Source organism: Melospiza melodia, chromosome 3 (genome assembly GCF_035770615.1).
Source record: "Melospiza melodia melodia isolate bMelMel2 chromosome 3, bMelMel2.pri, whole genome shotgun sequence".
Classification (NCBI taxonomy): Eukaryota; Metazoa; Chordata; class Aves; order Passeriformes; family Passerellidae; genus Melospiza; species Melospiza melodia.
The window spans coordinates 65704206-65721889 of record NC_086196.1 but is presented as its reverse complement, the minus strand read 5'-3'; the positions used below and the strand labels follow the sequence as shown (position 1 = coordinate 65721889).

Sequence of the window (17684 nt, the reverse complement as noted above, 5' to 3'; positions counted from 1 at the left end):
TAGCATTGCTTCTGACAAACAACTTTCATACTTTTTCCCTAGTTAAATTGACATTTTATTAAATAAAACCAAAACATTATTAAACAAACATTTTTTTTCCTTGTAATTCATAAACTGCTTCCAAACAAGATTAGAACTTGACAGTGAGAAGAAAGAATTGATATAAATAACCTGTCTTCACTGATTTACTATCACTTACAAGGCAAAACCAACTTGGGTAACTTTGATACTGCTTCAAGATCCTGTACTCATCAGTTGCATAGTGTGTATAAGATTAAAGTGGAGTGAGTTCTTGATTCTGTCTTTACACATATTTGGTTTCTTTCCTCTCTACAGATTCCTCAAATGGTATCAAAACAAGACATAAGACTGAAAATACAATCCTAGAAATGAGATTTACTAGCAGTTGGACCCCTCTATTTACTAGTAGTGGTTAAAAAATAAAATAGTGGGGAAAAAATTTGAGCACCATTGCTACATTGTTAAAAATTGTCAGCAGTAGCTGACTAAATTAAATCAGAAAGCCCTTTACAACATGAAATACTGTTGATTATGGCTGATCTGGAAATCAACCAGAAGAGAGGGATGGGGAATACCAATATCAGGAGTCATTCACACTCTTAAGAGAACATTGGTTTTCAAGGTGAAAACAAACATGAGAAGATGAATGTGTTTTTATATGTGTAATCATTTAAATTCTATCTAAAATCCAACAATATAAGCCTTCGACCATAATATATTAAAAAGTATACTATTAGAGACTGTTGGAATTGCTACCTTTTCATTGTCAGTCAGTGATTCTCTCTTAATTTGAAGCACAGAATTGCAATAATGGCAAGTACTGGTATGAAAGCATAGAGTATGAGGAAATCAGCTGTGAACCGGGACAATGCCCCGGGATAGTTCTCTTCAATGAACCGGACGCCTTGAGAGAGAACACATGCAGCATTATTTGCAGTGGAACTGTTGCCTTCACCTGTCAAAAGAAACAATTTCTTCAGTAGGTAAATCAGTAAAATTAAAACTCAGACTCCTGTCTCTAACTCATGCCTTAAATACACCTCTTTCTGACATCACTTCCATGAAGAACCATACCCACAGCAGTATTTCTCATCACCATGGAATAAAACTGTGGGATCTCAGCACCTCAGGACTGATGTGCAGAGTGACCGAGACCACCCTTGGGGGGCTCGGAGGTCCTGGAATGTTGCCAGAAGTGTCTGGTGGCTGGACTTTGATCCTACACAGGAGATGACACCTGTATGAGGATGGGAGGATTTCACTGGGTGAATGGTGAAGGGATAAGTTAATTAGAGTGTAGAACACAGGGTTTAGGATTTCTGTACAGGGGGATCTAGAGAGGTAAGATGGAGGAATTGGGGCGTGTCCTGTCCTTCTTCTTCTTCTTAGCCTCCATCTTCTGTGCTGGTGGTGGCACTTTGGGATTGGTTCTTACTAAAAGTGCACTGGTCAATAAGGGTGAAAGGTATTGGGGAAAATAGGTAAATATCTTATACGTAGTTTTGAGTATAAAGATAAGTGACCGCCCCAAGGGCACGCAGTGTGCTCATGGCTGGCGTGCTGCGCAGACCTCTGTCGGGCCGAGAGAAAATTTTGTAGATAACATACTAATAAACACTGAAGACTGAGAAAAAACCTGAAGACTTTTTTCGTCCTTTGCAGCGCGGGCTGTCCAAGGCCACCCCGAGCCTTTCCAGGTCATTAAAACAGCCGAGACAGCGACATAAAACCAGACAAGCCCTGTGTTTCTGCAGTTAATCCATGACATACTTTTTGAAGGCAAGAACAAATGGTCACTAGGAGCTCTCTCTTTTGTTCATGCCAAACAAAGATTTATGGCTTTTCAGACACATTGTCTGGAGTGGCATCAAGAACCAAAGATGCCCCATGTGGTAGACTTACTGTGTTCATATGTGTTGAGGGTTCCAAAATGCAAGAAATGGTGACTGTCTGAAGGGCACATTAAAAATGAGGTGTTCACTGGTACTAATAGAGTCATGGATTTGTTTTCTAACTGTTGTTGATCTTGTAAAAAAGAGGTGCAGGAGAGATTAATAGATAAAAATATGTAGCCTTAGAGAGGAGCACCGACACCTGGCTACAGCACCACAAATATCCTAGGGTAGGTTCCAAGCTGTAAGTTTTACCCCACTAATGTGTATTAGCTCCTAACCCTGCCACCCTGACTGATTCTCTTGTTTTGCAGCAAAGCACAGCCTGACAGACCCAAGCTGCTCAGTAAATACCATGGAAACACATTTGAACTGAAGCCTCTCTAGTATTAAGAGGAGATACTTGGTCAGCTGTTACCTCTCAATACTCCCTCCACTGATGTTTGATCTTAGATTGTGCAATTTTCTTGATGTTCTATTTGTGAATATTGCACAAAAAAAATAATTCCAGACTGTAATAAACTTAGCTTCCAAAATTCCTCCAAAGAGGGGATAAGAGGTGAAAAAGAGGAAGATGGAAGTACAGGAAGAATGAAAAATGGCTGGAACAAAAGAATCAAATTCTGCTCTAGCTTAATGATGTGGCATTATAGTCTTCACTAATTAGTAAGTTCTTTTTATCAACTCAAAAGTTACCTTTATTTTATCAGGATACATGTACAAAGAAGGAAAATAAGCATCAACATCTCATTAAAATTATTTATAATGGACTTTTTTTTAACACTTACCACATGTGAAGTTTAAGCCATAAAATTCATTGACTACAAGGATTTCGCTGCTGTATCTTTGAAATGTAAGAAAACTGAGTAGTTTCAAAGGTTTTGGCATTTCTTCAATGGTCCTTAAAGAAACAGAGAAGTTAAGCTGGCTTTTGCTGCATACTAAGTGACCCCAAATTAAAATAAGCTCTCATTGTTTGTAACCTGTGACAAAAACAATTTTTGTCTCTACCTGTAAGGTTTTCAAACATAAAGTCCAATTTTAGGGCTAAATGATGAGACAACCATGAAGGCTGTCCCTGACTTCGGTACAGTGTCACAACATTCAGCCCTGACTTGTTTATGAACAGTCACAAAGAATTCTATGGTTGTTTGCTGTTCACATGGCAGTGATAAACTGAAAATGACAGGACCCAATATAAACCTTACTTGCAAAAATGACTTGCTTTCCAAGTAATAAACCATCATCCCTCCCTCCATCTTTAAAACCAAGTAATACTGAATAGGAATTCATTGCCCCAGTAATAACAAAGCAAAAATGAAGCAAAAATGAAGCAAAAATAAGGAGAAGAAACATTCAACAAGACAGGGCAATTTCAGCATCTAACATACTTCAAAACTTACAATTCAACAACAACAAAAAAAAAACAGGCAAAAACCCCAGCAGTCTAAGTCTCAATGCTACTTTTAATGTCCTTCAGTGATTATGAAGATCAATCAAAAAGATTCATAATATAAATGAGCAAAATCTGTGCTGTAAAATAAGGTTTGAAACCACTCTAATGCTTTTAAGTTATCACTAAGGCATTAGACTACAGTAGCAGAAATAAATGTCTTTCATTATAAACACACATCTTCCTGAAATTAGGCAGGGACTAAATAATTAGACATTAACCTAGCTTTATATTGTAAGTGTGAGCTGAGATCTACTTTAAAGAGACAAAGCATCATCAACTTTGTGAAGATGCAGATGGTTTTCTTGAGGACAACGCCATGTGTTGTTAGGCTTACTTTCATTTTCATTAGGAAAGCTGCTTTTAACAATTACACACTTATTCTGCTATGTCCCTCAAAAAACTCAGTCATTTCAGTATTGACACACACAAGGGGGAAACTGTTCGAACTTCACACAAGTAACACACAAACCCATCTATTTACACAGTAATAGAGCAAGTGGAGCACGATTTTTCTGCGTGTTTACTGCACTACTCAATCATTTTAATAGATTTCAGTCTGTACGGTAGAAAAAGGGACTGAAAAGTTTACTGGCTAAACTGGATAATAGTACTGGATAAACATACTTGAGAGCAACTGCTTTTTTAAACCAGCATTACCAGTGTTTAATGTCGTAAGTTCCAGCAGTTACTAAGAGATATAGGAACAGGGATTTTTCATAGGCTCCTTTAATGAGGACAGCATTTCACATCATCATGTCAGCATCAATAAAAGAATTCAGATCAGCTGATAGATATTAATTTTTCAGTTTTATCTTCAATGTATTTGCAAAAACTGGGGGAAATCTTCAGTATCTTTGTTGATATCTAAAGATACTAAGTGTCTGGTTTTGTGTTTAGTATAAGGCCCAAAAAGATTAGATAGTTCTGCCTCTGAAGGAGCACAGCTGCTCTTGCTTTTCCATTGCTACCTGTACATTACTGGATTTCTGCAAAAGCAACTGTTCTAGAAACTCTTCCACATCAATGTTAACAGCAACACTGTAACAAAGTAAGATTTTTTCCTACCTTACTAGTCCCGTTCCCACTATGACACCAGCTGAATTAAGAAGCACAATGCCACTCTGGACTATATTTGGATCTTGAACCATGCCAAGTACAACAAGTGTTATTAGTTCACCAATCATGTGAGAAGCTAGGACAGCAGCAAAGAAAATTCCAAATCTGGAAGCATCAGGATACAATCCTATAGTCCTATACAAAGATGAGCAGAAGAACAGTTAAAAAACAATGTTTGGGTAGTAAACTTGAAAAACAGCTTTTACTTTTGTTTCTATTTGGGTTTTTTGCAGTTATAGCTCATTAAGTGAAGAGTTTATGCCTTAATCCTTAGTATATTTTTTGGAATCTTAACACAAAGGACATCTACTTACTATCACTATGTAAGTGCAGATATATGAGGTATTCTCCATCTAGATTGAAGAGGGTTATGCAAAGATGTAATTCTTGTAGTAACTCAGGTTTTTCGAAGACAATCACCATGGCTTTTCTATTTCTTAAACCAACCTGCTGCTTCTTGTAAAGTCTTTGCAGTGGGAGCCATTCATGTAAGTCACATATTTAAAGAACATCTTTATGCAGGTAATTAAGAGAGGGGATTTTGCACTTCTGATAATGTGCAAGCAAACATAAGCATGGATATATTCAATTAAAAGAAAAACTAATTGAATTTACCACCCAGGTAATTCACACCAAAGCAATTTCCCCCATACTCCTAATTCTTTAATGCAACATGCTGTTCTCAGTTTTCCCCTAGTTAACCCAAGGGAAAGAGTCCTCTCAATCTATACTCAAAATTAAAAAGTTAAGAAAAGCCTGCAATTGCTTGACAAACTTAATTCAGCCTTATAGTGTATGTGACAGATGACAAAACCCTTTATTACACTGTGACACATTACTCTTTTTCCAAAATGCCTCATACTAAAATTGCCTCACACTAGGTGCACACTGCATGCTTTGCTTAGCTCACAAGCAGAAATTCAACATTTAATTTTCTTTTTTTTGTTGCTCAGTGCAAGACCCTATGGGTCTCTTTTAAATCCACTATGTTCAAATATGGTCTTCAAACAGAAGTATCAATTTTCTCATAGGCTTTCCTGCAGTGTTTCTTGTAACACCAGAATATTTTATAAATAGATGGATGAACATTGACCCTTCCAGTATTAAACACTCAGTGAGGTAGCAGGTATTTAACAACTTTTAAGTACAGATTGGTGCAGAAGAAACAGTTTTCCAAAGTCCTACCAGAAAACTATCACCTCTGAGCTGCTCTACTTTACACAGATGCATGGAGACACAGGCCAGTTAATCTGGGGTATGAATAGAACAGAAGAAAGAAAGAAACAGCCCAAATAGAGAATATTACAGCAACAGAATAACAACATGATGCGAACTGTTAGAAGATTTCCCAGAGGTATCTTCAGCTAGGAAAATCTGCACAGACAGGACCTTCACTTGGTTCCAAAAGAGGCCCTCTTTGAACTTGGCCAAACCTGCCTCGTGTCTGATCAGGTCAGAGTTTGGGTCTGCCTGACCCAACTGGCTGCCTCCACAAACACAAACTCTACAAGAAATGGCTTGTAAGAACACATGCCAGAGGCTGTTAAAGCCTCTCAAAAAGTTAGTTCATTCCATAAAGTTCAGCCCTGCATAACAACTGCCAAAATTTCATCCAGAAACTGCTTGCCCTGAGAGGTTAAGAGCATTGTGAAATCACTTTGACACATCCCTGATGGCTTCCAAACAACTGCAATATTGGAAAGATAATACCTGTAAATATTATCCATTAACTGGAGCCTCACTATTTATTGTTGATTGTGTTTGAGCCAACCAAAACACAGGGGCAAAGTCTCTGCCCATGTCGATTCCCTGTTAGTTATGGAGTTGAGAGAGTCAGGGAGCCTGGACAGCTGTTTGCCAAATGGCTCTTTTCTTGGCACCAGTCACAAACAGAAGGTCAGCACAGCATTTAGTGGAAGGAACAGTCATTTCTGTCTGTCTGTCTGTGAAAATAAGTCTTCTCAGGGAGCCCTGCTTCACGCAGATAGCACCGATATCTTGCAGAAATAAAAGCCCAGGTAGCCAAGGGGATAAAGGAGGCTACTTTTCATATCCACACCAAACTAGAAAACAACCTGCCCATGCATGCAAGTCCTCACACCTGGAAGAGCAGAAATCTCCCTCTCAGGGATATTCTCTTTTCATTGAGATTTCAAATGGAAAGAATTAAATAAACATTGAGCACAACCCCTCATTGCCTACTATGGACCAGAAGGAAGAAGGGAATAGTCATCCTTTTTTCTAAGATTTTCCAGACAGGGGAAAATTGCTACAAAATTCCCTGAGCAGAAATTCTGCTTCAGAAGTCCATTTTGTGTAGTTCTACTTTATCCATTTTCCATCCATCTTACTGGAAAGTAAGAGCACTAACATGCACAGCCACAGCAGAATGGCTTCTTCTGCACTTTAGCTCTTTTATGAGGGTGTATGCACTTATCACTTTTGAACAGGTCATCAGAGAACATGCATCCACAACACAAACAAAACCTGCTCATCACTTGTGCACATTTCACTACAGATTGCCAAATGATTGGACCTGTCCCAGGAAAACTAAAATGAACTTTGGTGCACTAGACATCTCTCAACATTAGAAAAGAAAAAGATTGAAGGACAGAAATTTGTCCTTTTCTCTGGAGGGTATAAGACAGGGATCCAGATTTCATCACTTTCATATGCTGTAGCTAAACTCCAACGTCCCAGGAAATAAAAGTTTTGTTACTGTCATGTGCCTACAGCTGACATCCTCAATTTGGGTTTTTTTCATTTAGTTTGGGTTTCTTTGGTTTTTTTGATTGTTTGGTGTTTTTTTTTTTTTTTTTTTTTTTGTTTTGTTTTTTTTTTTTTGGCTTTGGTTTTTGTTTTGTTTGTTTGTTTGTTTTTATTTCCTGTATTTCTAAATGCAATGTAAAATGACACTTTCTGCTTTCAATATGACAAAAGTATGATAACTCTCCCAGGTCCATTAAAACTTTGCAAGTTACCTAAAGAACTGGTAATTTCTTTACTGGGGATGTGTTTTCAGCTCTGCCTGAAAGAGAAAGGGCTAATTTTGTGTCATCTTTCCTTTTGCTTTCTGTGTATTCATTTTGAGAGACAACAGCAGGAAGCCATGCCAGGAGGCCTTTTGCTGACATGTTAACTGACACTGGTAACAAAAACAAAAAGACAACCCAACAGATGGTCCAAATGCTTACCAGTATATGAAGGTGCTGAAAATGGCCACACTGATGACACTGAAGGGCAGGAAATGGACTATATAGGCCACAAGCATTTGCCATTTCTTATACAGGCCATCTTTACTTTCTTGGTCACTGATAGCACGTAGAGCTGGGACTGAATTAAATATATAAAAAATGAAGTAAATTATCATTAAACAGAAAGAGCAAGGCTTGTTGCTAGCAGAAATTATCTGAAGCACAGGGACGACTTTGAGAATATAGCACAAACATTTTGCATAAACTACTCTAATCCCTTTTTCCCTCACTGTAAATGCAAAGTATGTTCCCTGCAGATTGCAAACATTGGTAGGTTTAATGAAAGAGGCCTAACTTATCAGCATGCAGGACAGCCTTCTTTTTTTTTGCATATACAAATTAAGGACATGAGAAAACCTCTGTCACTGGTCAATTTATTGAGGTACTCTGATTTCAAGCTCATGACAGCAATGTATGGTCTCTACATGAGCAAAACAGTTTTAGGGCTGTAAAAAGAAATTACTGTTGCTTTCAGTATGGCACCTGTAGGAGAAAAATCCTTTTAAAAAATGTAATTATCACATAATACTCATAAATCCAATTATGCTTAATTGCTGTCAAAGTTGGTTTGTATTTCCATCTTTTCCACATGTCTGGTTTTGAGCTCACTTAGGTATTAGCTAGACCTAGACTTTGTCTTGCCTGTAAAATGCTACACACAGGGAAATCTTTTGCACAGTTTAGAATAAAGCCTTCATAGACAGGCCAGCTATAAAAAAGAAAGGCAGGGATGAGAGCATATTCCCTTAAATTCCATTGAATTTTGTGCTTCTGTATCAACTCTGACATTACCTAAGACCAGTGAAGATCCTTTAAATTACAATCTTCAAAAAAGACTTTTTCTTATTTAAGGCAGAGTGGCAGCAGCACCTGCTGCTGCACGTAGGACAGGACAGACAGACACTCACACAGGGCCACAGCATTGAGCATCCCTGTGTAGGGGGGGGCACTCACACACTGGTAGACAAGCCCCACACGGTCCTGCACGGCTCCCTGGGTCAGGTCATTCCTGAGCCTAAGAAGGAACACGGCTACAAACAAGCCGAACAGCAGGTTCTGCAGGAGGCGCATGATGATGCCTATCTTATCTCTGGAGAGATTTCTTGTTGTTCTCCTGAAACAAAACAACAATAAAAGGCTTGCTAGCTACAGCTGAACACATGTCGGTAGGGTGTTCAGCTTTGAACACATCTTAGACACACAGTGCCCACAAAGAGCTAATATATTAAAAAAGATAAGGGACAAGGACAGTGGGAGATCAAATAACCAAGGAAGTGCATCTATACATGGACGGGAAACCTCAAATATCAGTGGAGAAGGAAAAAATATTTGCTTTAAAAAGGGGGGTAGGGGAAGTCTTACCGTAAAAGAATCAGTATTTGCTCAAAGCCACTGGGTGAGTCTTTGTTTTTGAATGGTATTGGTGGCAGCTCCTTCATGTACTTTGTTTTTTCAATGGCTGCCAGTACTTTGCTAAAGATCTCTGAGTTTCTATAGGCTGATACAAATTCCTGAACTCTGCTGTAGGTTTCAAGTTCGTGTTCCTTGCTTCGGGTGTCCACAGATGTCAGATCCACTGTAAAATGACAAAGCTTTTAGTCTATATCCACATCACCTTCCCTTCATACCTTTTTCCCTGTGCAACTAACTTCTTCTTGTATCCATTCTAAAATATGCAAAGATGAAAAGGTAAATTTAAAGTGTTCAAGGCTTCTCTTTCCCTTCTGTTTCTCTTTCCCTTCTCTTTCCCTTGGAATTAATTAACTGCAGCCACAAGAAATCTGTGGTTTGTGACCTCTGTAGGACCCTGCAGTTCAGGTCCTTAATGGAAATGCAAGGCCCAAGCACTGTGCTGGTCAGACCTTTAGCACTCTCCTTGCACAGAACAGAGTTGTAGAGAGCAAGACAAAGCACCAGGATGAAGATTCCTGAAGATGAAGAGATGACTTATCTGGTCATATATTTCTCAGGTTTTCAGGCAAATGCTCAGACGTGGCTCCACGGCTCCCCCCTGTCCTCTGCCCACTCCTCCCTAACTATGGAGCTTCATTTTTTGCTTAGTGTGAACTCACACTGTAGAGACATTGCTCTTCTCTCCTTGAGCTGCTGATGCATTGTTGCACTGGCTTTCACCTACCTCCTTTGCAGACATACTTTTAATGTGAAGTTAGAGGATGTTCAGCTGGCCAAATTCCCCTACCAGGCTCAGCCCAGGCTGAAGGAAGCAATACTGACTGCCATGGAACTCAGGAAAGGTAACTATTTCACAGAGTTAATGTTCCTTTCTAATAAGCCCACCAAAACATACTCCTGGCACCAGCAATTCTTTTGCTGGCAGATGGGAAATTTGTGTGTTCCATTTTTACAAGTCACACAGATTCAGTAATAGTGCTAAAACGCCTTAGAAATTTCCCTTTTCCCTAACAGCAATGAATTAGCCAAGGTTTTGAAAACTGGATTGTTGTTCTCAGCAATATTTGTTCTTGCCCAATTTTATATTACTCTTCTACATCTGCTAAGAGGTCTTCATCAGTTATTTATTCCTAAGGTTTCTCTCATCCTTAGATTTCAGTTTTGCAATGCTCTGTTCAACTTCAAAATGTAAATTCAACAAAAGAAGGTCTTGTCCAAGATTCTTAAGTTTCCTCAAAATCTGAATTAGGTTTATGAATAGTTCCCTGGTGTTCTAAAAGCTGGAATTCAGCAGAATTGTCTTTAATGGTAAACACATCCAAAATGAAGCCTTTGCTTTTACAAATGTGAACATCTGAAATGCAGAAACACTTTCTGAAACTTGGCCAGTGTGACTTGCTGGAAGTCACACAGGAAATAAATGGCAACTGGGTGTGCTATAAAAGAATTGTAACACTGACTACTAACTAGACCAACCAGCTAACACCTACCATGCATTAGTACTTTTTACAAACATGTGACAGTTCAGCAATATAATCCACACTCAATACATAGGATATATTTTCCTCTGTTGCTGGTGTAAATGATATCAGAATCTGTCCCTTCATTCACATCAAATCACACAAAAAAAATATAAACTACCAATTTTCAAAAGACTAAATATTCTGATGATTCTTTGCTCTAATCTGTATTTTTTTCCTTTCTTGTCACATTCAAAGGTTGACATTTGAAGAATGCAGTACTTCTTTACCAAGCTTTTTTAAAAGTGGGTCTAAATCTCAAATCATCTATGCTTTTCAAGACTATTCAAATTCATGAAGGCAAAATTATCCTCACTGTCATACCTGTATTTTCAGCTTTATCCCATTCCAGCTTCATGTCAACAACCATCCTCTCTTCTCACTGAGTTAAGAATGCCATGTAGACAATAGGAAAACACTGCCTGCTCTGAATGCAGCTTTTTGAATTGGCCAAATTCTCTGGTTAGTGCTCAGCTAGTACTGCCAGAAATTAACCTAACATGATGGATTTAAATAGAGTTATGTACATATATGCATACCTGTACTCATACAAACACATCCACATTCTCCTCAAACCTGTGCCTGTATGGATGAGAGACATGGATGTCCTGCAGCAAAACCAAGTCTCATATCCAAAGTCTCCTGCTGACCCTTTTTTTTCATCCTGAATTGGTAAAACAATACTCTCCAGCTTATGCCAACAGCTATAATCATCTTGCCATCATCATTTCCTGAAGCATCCATTCTGTTCCAGTTGTCCACCCTGGTATTAGCAACTTCCCAAAACTTTCAGAAACCTCAAACTTAGAATTGCTGGAAATTGATGCCTCAAGTCACCCCATATTTATTCTACATCCTTCCCTCCACACAACACTTTTAAGTTGCTTGGCATCACAGAGTCTGGAGGAGCATGGGATTTTCCACAATTTTGGAATCAAAATAATTTTCCAATATCCAGTGCACAGCCACAGCGAAATGCCATCAGGAATCCACAGGTTTCATGAAGCTGAGATTCTCTTGTTAGTGGTAGTTTACTCCTTTACTGCAAATATGGCTATTTGATGGAGTCATTAGGAATGACATGGGAGCAGCCCCCTCTCTGAGCTGAAAACAATTAAAAAGTTGGAGCAGAATTCAAATACATTTCTATCTCTGGAAAAACTTTAACTTGGGGAAAAAACCAAATTGTTTTACCAAAACAACTTAGACAAACTTACCATAGAAGTCAAAAGGGTTTGATTGTTCAGGACAAGAATAGCCACAGTCACTGAAAAATGAGATCATTTCCATAGGGCTCCCACAGAAAACCATTTCTCCAAAGCTCATGATGGCTATTTTATCAAATAACTGTTGGGGGAAAATGAATATATTAGCAGTATGTACTAAGAATCACAGAATATGCTGACTTGGAAGGAACCCATCAGGATCATCTCGAGTCCAACTCCTGGCCCTGCATAAGACACCCAAGAATCACACCATGGGCCTGAGAGCATTGTCCAAAAGCTTCTTGAACTCTGTCAGACTTGGTGCTGTGGCCACTTCCCTGGGAAGCCAGTTCCCAACCACCCTCTGTGTAAAATCTTTTTCTAAGATCCAACATAAACATCCCCTGTCACATTTCAGGCTATTCCCTCAGGTCCTGTCACCAGTCACCACAGTGATCAGATCAGGAGTGCATTCATTCTTGAGTCCAGCTACTGTCTTGGTAAGAGAAATGCTTTGATGGGAAAAATAGTTTTGACACATTCAAACTTCCTTACTGTATTTCTCCCAAAAGACATTTGTCCTTTCTTTCACTCCTCTCACTGGTGGTTATGCAAAATGACATATCTTTAAGCTCTAGTGGTTTTCCAAACTGTCAATGACAACAGCATACAGAGGTAATCCACAAAAAGAGATGTGGCTTTCTGACTTCACTCCTAATGCACCTTCACTTACTGATTGACCCCTTTGGTGCTTGATAGCCCCAGTCTGTAAAACCCCCAAATTGTTGGCGAGATTATCCTGAAGTGCTTAAGGACTCTAACAGCACTGCTCTCAAGTGAACATTTGTCAGGACAAGATTCCCACTAGCTGTAATCAATCCATGTTCTTAAGACACCAGGGCTGCTTTCAGTCCAGAAAAACACTGTTGCTCCCCTCTGGCTCCACGGCCATTTACAGTCCATTCAGCCAGGGGAGAGGAGTTTTGCATTCATGTGGCAGGTGGTGGATAAGAGCAAAGTGAGAAACAGTAATGGGAAGAGAGACATGCTTTCCCCAGCACAAACCCTGCATGGCAAGGACTGCCCCACCACACAACCAGGGTGTAGCCACATGCCTTGTCAGGACTTCTCCCACTGGTTCTGGTTTGGGCAGTTGCATAACACAAGTGTTACGTACACAGTCAGACTCCACACTATTCACAAGGCAACGTGTGCTGAGGGCCCTGTGACTGGGTCAAGGCCAGAGCTGCAAAGTTCAAGAGAAGCCTCTAATTAAGCAAAGGAAGGGAAAAGAGGCAGCTGCAGTGGGTCTTGTACTTCCATCCAGAAAAAAACCCTAAGTACTAAAAGGTCAGGTGGAAAAGCCAATAGTGAGTAGGTATCACCTACCTTGAAAAGTTCTGAGCGAGGCTGATGGATTGTAAGGATCACGATCCTGTCCCTGTGTGCAAGCTCTGAGAGAAGCAAGACAAGCTGGTTGGCAGTCAGGCAGTCCAGCCCTGTGGTTGGTTCATCAAGTAGCATCACCTCTGTCAAATGACAAGGAATACCTTTAGAATTCAGGTAAATGAGGAGCAAATGGCATAGCTTCTGCCCTTAAAGCTAATTTGGCAAATAACATAGAAATTACTTTGTAGGTGAAGTTACACACATAAAGCAGGGTATACACAGATATTGCCATGACAGGATCTTTCAGTTTTATTTAGTTTCAGTGGTTCTGTTTCAATAACTAGGAATAAGGACATTAAAAAATATTTCAGAGCATAATACTTCTTTTAAATTCATGTGAAATCTGAAAATTACCAAGATAGTTTTGATGCATACATCTGCTTTCAAGAACAATAATGATAAATTTCAGCATTTACAAAATTGTAAACATAAGCAACAAAATTAGCTAGGAGTTATATATTCTGAATTAAATTTATATATACACATAGGATTTGTAATGAACAAACCAAGAATTGTTAAAATACAGCAGATGCAATTCTATAGATTGAAGCAGATGTTACTGCCTTTTCTTCATTATTTTACTGCTCATGAAAGAGGAAAACTTATCATCAAATCCATTATTTTTATAGAGATGACACATGGCACAGAAGAGGGCAGTCCAACCTTGGTCAGGGTACGAGGGGAGGAGAGTTTTCACTCCAGGTTTATCTACACAGAATTACTATAGTGTTTACTGTAGAGTTTGGTGAGCTCCTGAGCAGCAACCACACCCCAGGAGTCACCAGTAGCAAACATGTACCTCATGCTATTTCAACTCCTTCCTGCCTAATATGCAGTTGTAGCACATCCACATGGCTACAAGGACTCCAGCATCCAATAAATACGTGCTGTACGTTCACTCCGTGAGATTCTGGCACCTTCAAGAAACTCTCTCAAAACTGACAAAATTTTTCCCATGGATAATCCTTCCATAGTTACTCATCTTTGATTTCCTTTCACTGGAATTTTTTTGGCACTGGAATATACATGGCACTCACACATACACAGATGAAGGGCAGCTACTCCACTACAAGGCTCAGTGCTTGCACATGTATGGCTCTAATGTACTCAAAAATGATAAATTAAAGGGCCACGGGCAACATTTGGGAAGGGTGAACCCAGAAAGACTTTAAAATGGATAAATCCAATTCTAAACCTATGTTCAGTCCTTAAGATTTTTAATTTGTCTGCTTTCCAAGATCAACTAACAGATCAGTGGCTGACCTCAGTAACTGCTTATTCTTTCCTGTCATCACCAGAGTGGCTTCTGCTGAACTTCAGTTCTGCATTTGAATTGAAGAATGCAAATGCTTTTGTATTTTCAAGTGGTTTACAGGGGCCTGTGGTAGGAGCACAGTGACACAGCCTTGCTTTATTTTGAGAATCCATGCAGTGGTACTTACTGGGATCTTGTAAAAGCTGGGCTGCAACTGTTACCCGACGCCTCTCACCCCCAGAAATTCCTACAATATTCCGGCTTCCAATTATTTTGTCAGCAATGTGGCCGAGACTCAGCTCAGTCATAACTGCATCTACCTAAAAAATAATTGCAATTTCAAAGCCATAAGAGATAATCCACAAAGGATACCTGTATGCAATGGCAAAAAAAAAAACAGTAAAAAAAGAAAAAAGGACATAATTTTAAGTTACAGCTTTACCAATATCCTGCATGCATCCATTCTAGTTGGACAGTATCAAGCCTAATTTCTATTTGATTATTTTAATACATTATTTAAATTATTATTTTTTTAAATTTTATTTCAGTGTATTCTGAAATGAGTCAATTTTAACTTCGCTTGACATTAAGAGATTAAGAGTCCAGAGGTGACTAGAAGTTAAGGTGTGGAGCGTAATGTGCTCTGGCTTCCAAAATCAGGGAGCAGGAAACACATCAATTCTGGGAAAGTATAAAGTACTGAGTGGGAGACTGGGGAAGAGAGAAGACAGAAAGCAAGACCGTCTGGTCAGGAATATCCAGTTTTACTTTAAACAGAATTCAGAAAGAGTCCTTTAAGTAAATCTAAAACACACTGATTTCATCAAGAAAGTAGCTGGTAGGAGGCTTAGCAGACCAGTGCTTTTTTGAGCTGCTGTGGTTAGTGAGAGATACCTACAGGAGACAGAGTGGTGCCAAAATCAGTAGTGCTGTCCATGAGAACTGCCAGCACACATGGGCCAAAATACCCCAGAGAACTGAGGTTCTCCTGTGGGGAAGGGGAACTGACCTCAGTACCAGGACCAGCATCTCCTGCAGTGGTAACTGCTTCAGCTTGCGGTGGGAGTTCTGTCCCAGCATAATGGGGGTGTCCTGGGGCACCAGCACAAGCCCCTTGGAGAGGTGGGAGCACCAGAGAGCTTGTGTTCTACCCCTCAGCAGAGGCATTTCTACCCATTTGAAGAATGAGGATAACAAAACCTCATAAACATAAAACAGAGCCATGGATGGAAAGTGCTGCAGGTGAAAACACTACACGACATCCTGTATGACTTTCTGGCGGAAGACTGTAAAATACAAACCTTCTTTTTGATGGAGCTGTTGGAGCATTTCTTAAGAGTTAGTAAAGCTGTGTAGGTCAAAGACTCCTGTACAGTGAGAAAGCTTAACAAAGTGTCATTCTGAAAAAAAAGTGAAGAGGAAGAAGGAGTTAGTTCTGTAGTAATTAATATTTTGTCCCTCTTCATGCAAGCCTAATCATTCATACAGCTTATTAACTGATCTGTTCCAAATTTCCTTGTAAAACCACATTCACCTTACACTACTCCATTACGTTATCAACTTCTTTTTACACAAAAGGAAGCACAGTACACAAAAGATAAATGTAGAAATCAACCTGTGGCACGTAAGAGAAGCAATCTCTGAACTGCTCCCTCTTCAGCTGATGCCCATTCACATACACTTCACCAAAGAAGTCATCTTTATGTCCCAGTCTGCCTGATATTGCATCCAGAAGTGTTGTTTTCCCAGATCCTTTCAAACAAAAGAAATTAATCATGTGCTGAGATGAATTTTATGATTCCAAGAGTGGTAGCCTGAGTTGGATGGACACACCCAAAAAGTACAAAGCTGGATTTTTTCCTCAATAACTTTAAAATAATAGGGCCTGCAAATGCAGCTAATTAAGGGAAACTAAATAGGAAAATTAGAATGCAAATTAGCATTTAAATAATAAAAAATTCACACTCTGCAGTGAAACATTTGAGTTTTGAAGTAACCTTGTCTGTTATTGAAGTTATAATTGTTAGTTAGATGACAGAAGACTGAACTCTGAAAACCAAGCACCATTTTTACAAAGCAGAAGTTAAAATCAGCCACAATTTCTTTATTTAAAACACAGACCTCAGTCACATGCATGTCACTATGGAAGTCACCAGTATTAACTGTGATCTTATTTTGTTTAAAGTACTGGAACAACTTACCAGAATTTCCTAAGATCCCCATAATCTGGCCACCTTCTATGTGAAATGAAACATCCTTAAGTATTTGCCGGGTCCATTTTTTACAATATAATGAAAAGTTCCACCACGGGCCAACACGCTCTCTTGGAAAACAAACACCAATTAAAACAATTAGAGAGAGAATATGTAAAAATTTTGCATAAAGCAAGTGAATGGTTCATGGCTACCTGCATGTGGGATGGGAGCTGCAAGGACTTTAAAATGTGGGAAAATAAAAATTAAAGTGTTTTCCCCCTTGTCCTTTCCCCTCCTAAGGCTTCAACTTTGGCATTACCTGGAAGATAAAATGAGATCTGAGCACGTTTTTCAGAATGATTGCTAAAAACTTTTGGACTACAACCAAAAGGGCAGCCATGGACTGTGGCTTTATTTGCTGATGATGTTTGCCAGGGTTAATCCACCCGTCCCTTTCCTTAGGTCCTCGTGTTATCCCCCTGGCAAGAAAGGCACTGGGAAAGGGCACTTTTGGAAATCACTAAAGCACGTCCTTCAGAGAGGCATGAAGGGGATGCGGTGGGGCTCCGGAGGCTCAGCCCTGAGGCGCCATGAAGGGGGCCCGGCACCATGAGGGGGGCCCGGCACGATGGCTCCGGCCGGGCTGGGCTGCGGCCCAACCCACGGCCCACAGGGCCAGCCCCGCTCCCGCAGCCCCCGGCGCCGCAGCAGGGACCCTCCACACCGCCCTCTCAGCCCTACCTGATGGTGTAGGAGACACCCTGGACGCTGATGCTGTTGGGGAGTTGCCCCACAGCCATCCCGTTGCCTGCGTGCCCGATGCTGCCGCTCTTCTCCAGGGTGGGAGACGCTCTGCCCGACATCCTCGGGTGCCGGGGCTCCGCAGCCTCCCTGCGTCCCTCACGCTG

General features: G+C 40.0%; 1 protein-coding gene across 1 annotated transcript in view; it reads right to left on the bottom strand.

Annotated features, from left to right (window-relative positions):
* Window positions 1-17684, bottom strand: part of ABCG5 (ATP binding cassette subfamily G member 5) — a 20139-nt gene extending 2455 nt beyond the window's left edge. Inside the window, exons 1-13 of the mRNA XM_063152075.1 lie at window positions 17518-17684; window positions 16783-16904; window positions 16197-16333; window positions 15883-15981; window positions 14769-14901; window positions 13267-13406; window positions 11890-12019; window positions 9102-9315; window positions 8648-8853; window positions 7680-7818; window positions 4435-4620; window positions 2702-2814; window positions 778-976 (exon numbers count right to left, since the gene is read on the bottom strand). Of these exons, the coding sequence (XP_063008145.1) occupies window positions 792-976; window positions 2702-2814; window positions 4435-4620; window positions 7680-7818; window positions 8648-8853; window positions 9102-9315; window positions 11890-12019; window positions 13267-13406; window positions 14769-14901; window positions 15883-15981; window positions 16197-16333; window positions 16783-16904; window positions 17518-17639 (1926 nt within the window). The 5' untranslated portion in view covers window positions 17640-17684 and the 3' untranslated portion in view covers window positions 778-791. The remainder of the gene's footprint in view (window positions 1-777; window positions 977-2701; window positions 2815-4434; window positions 4621-7679; window positions 7819-8647; window positions 8854-9101; window positions 9316-11889; window positions 12020-13266; window positions 13407-14768; window positions 14902-15882; window positions 15982-16196; window positions 16334-16782; window positions 16905-17517) is intronic.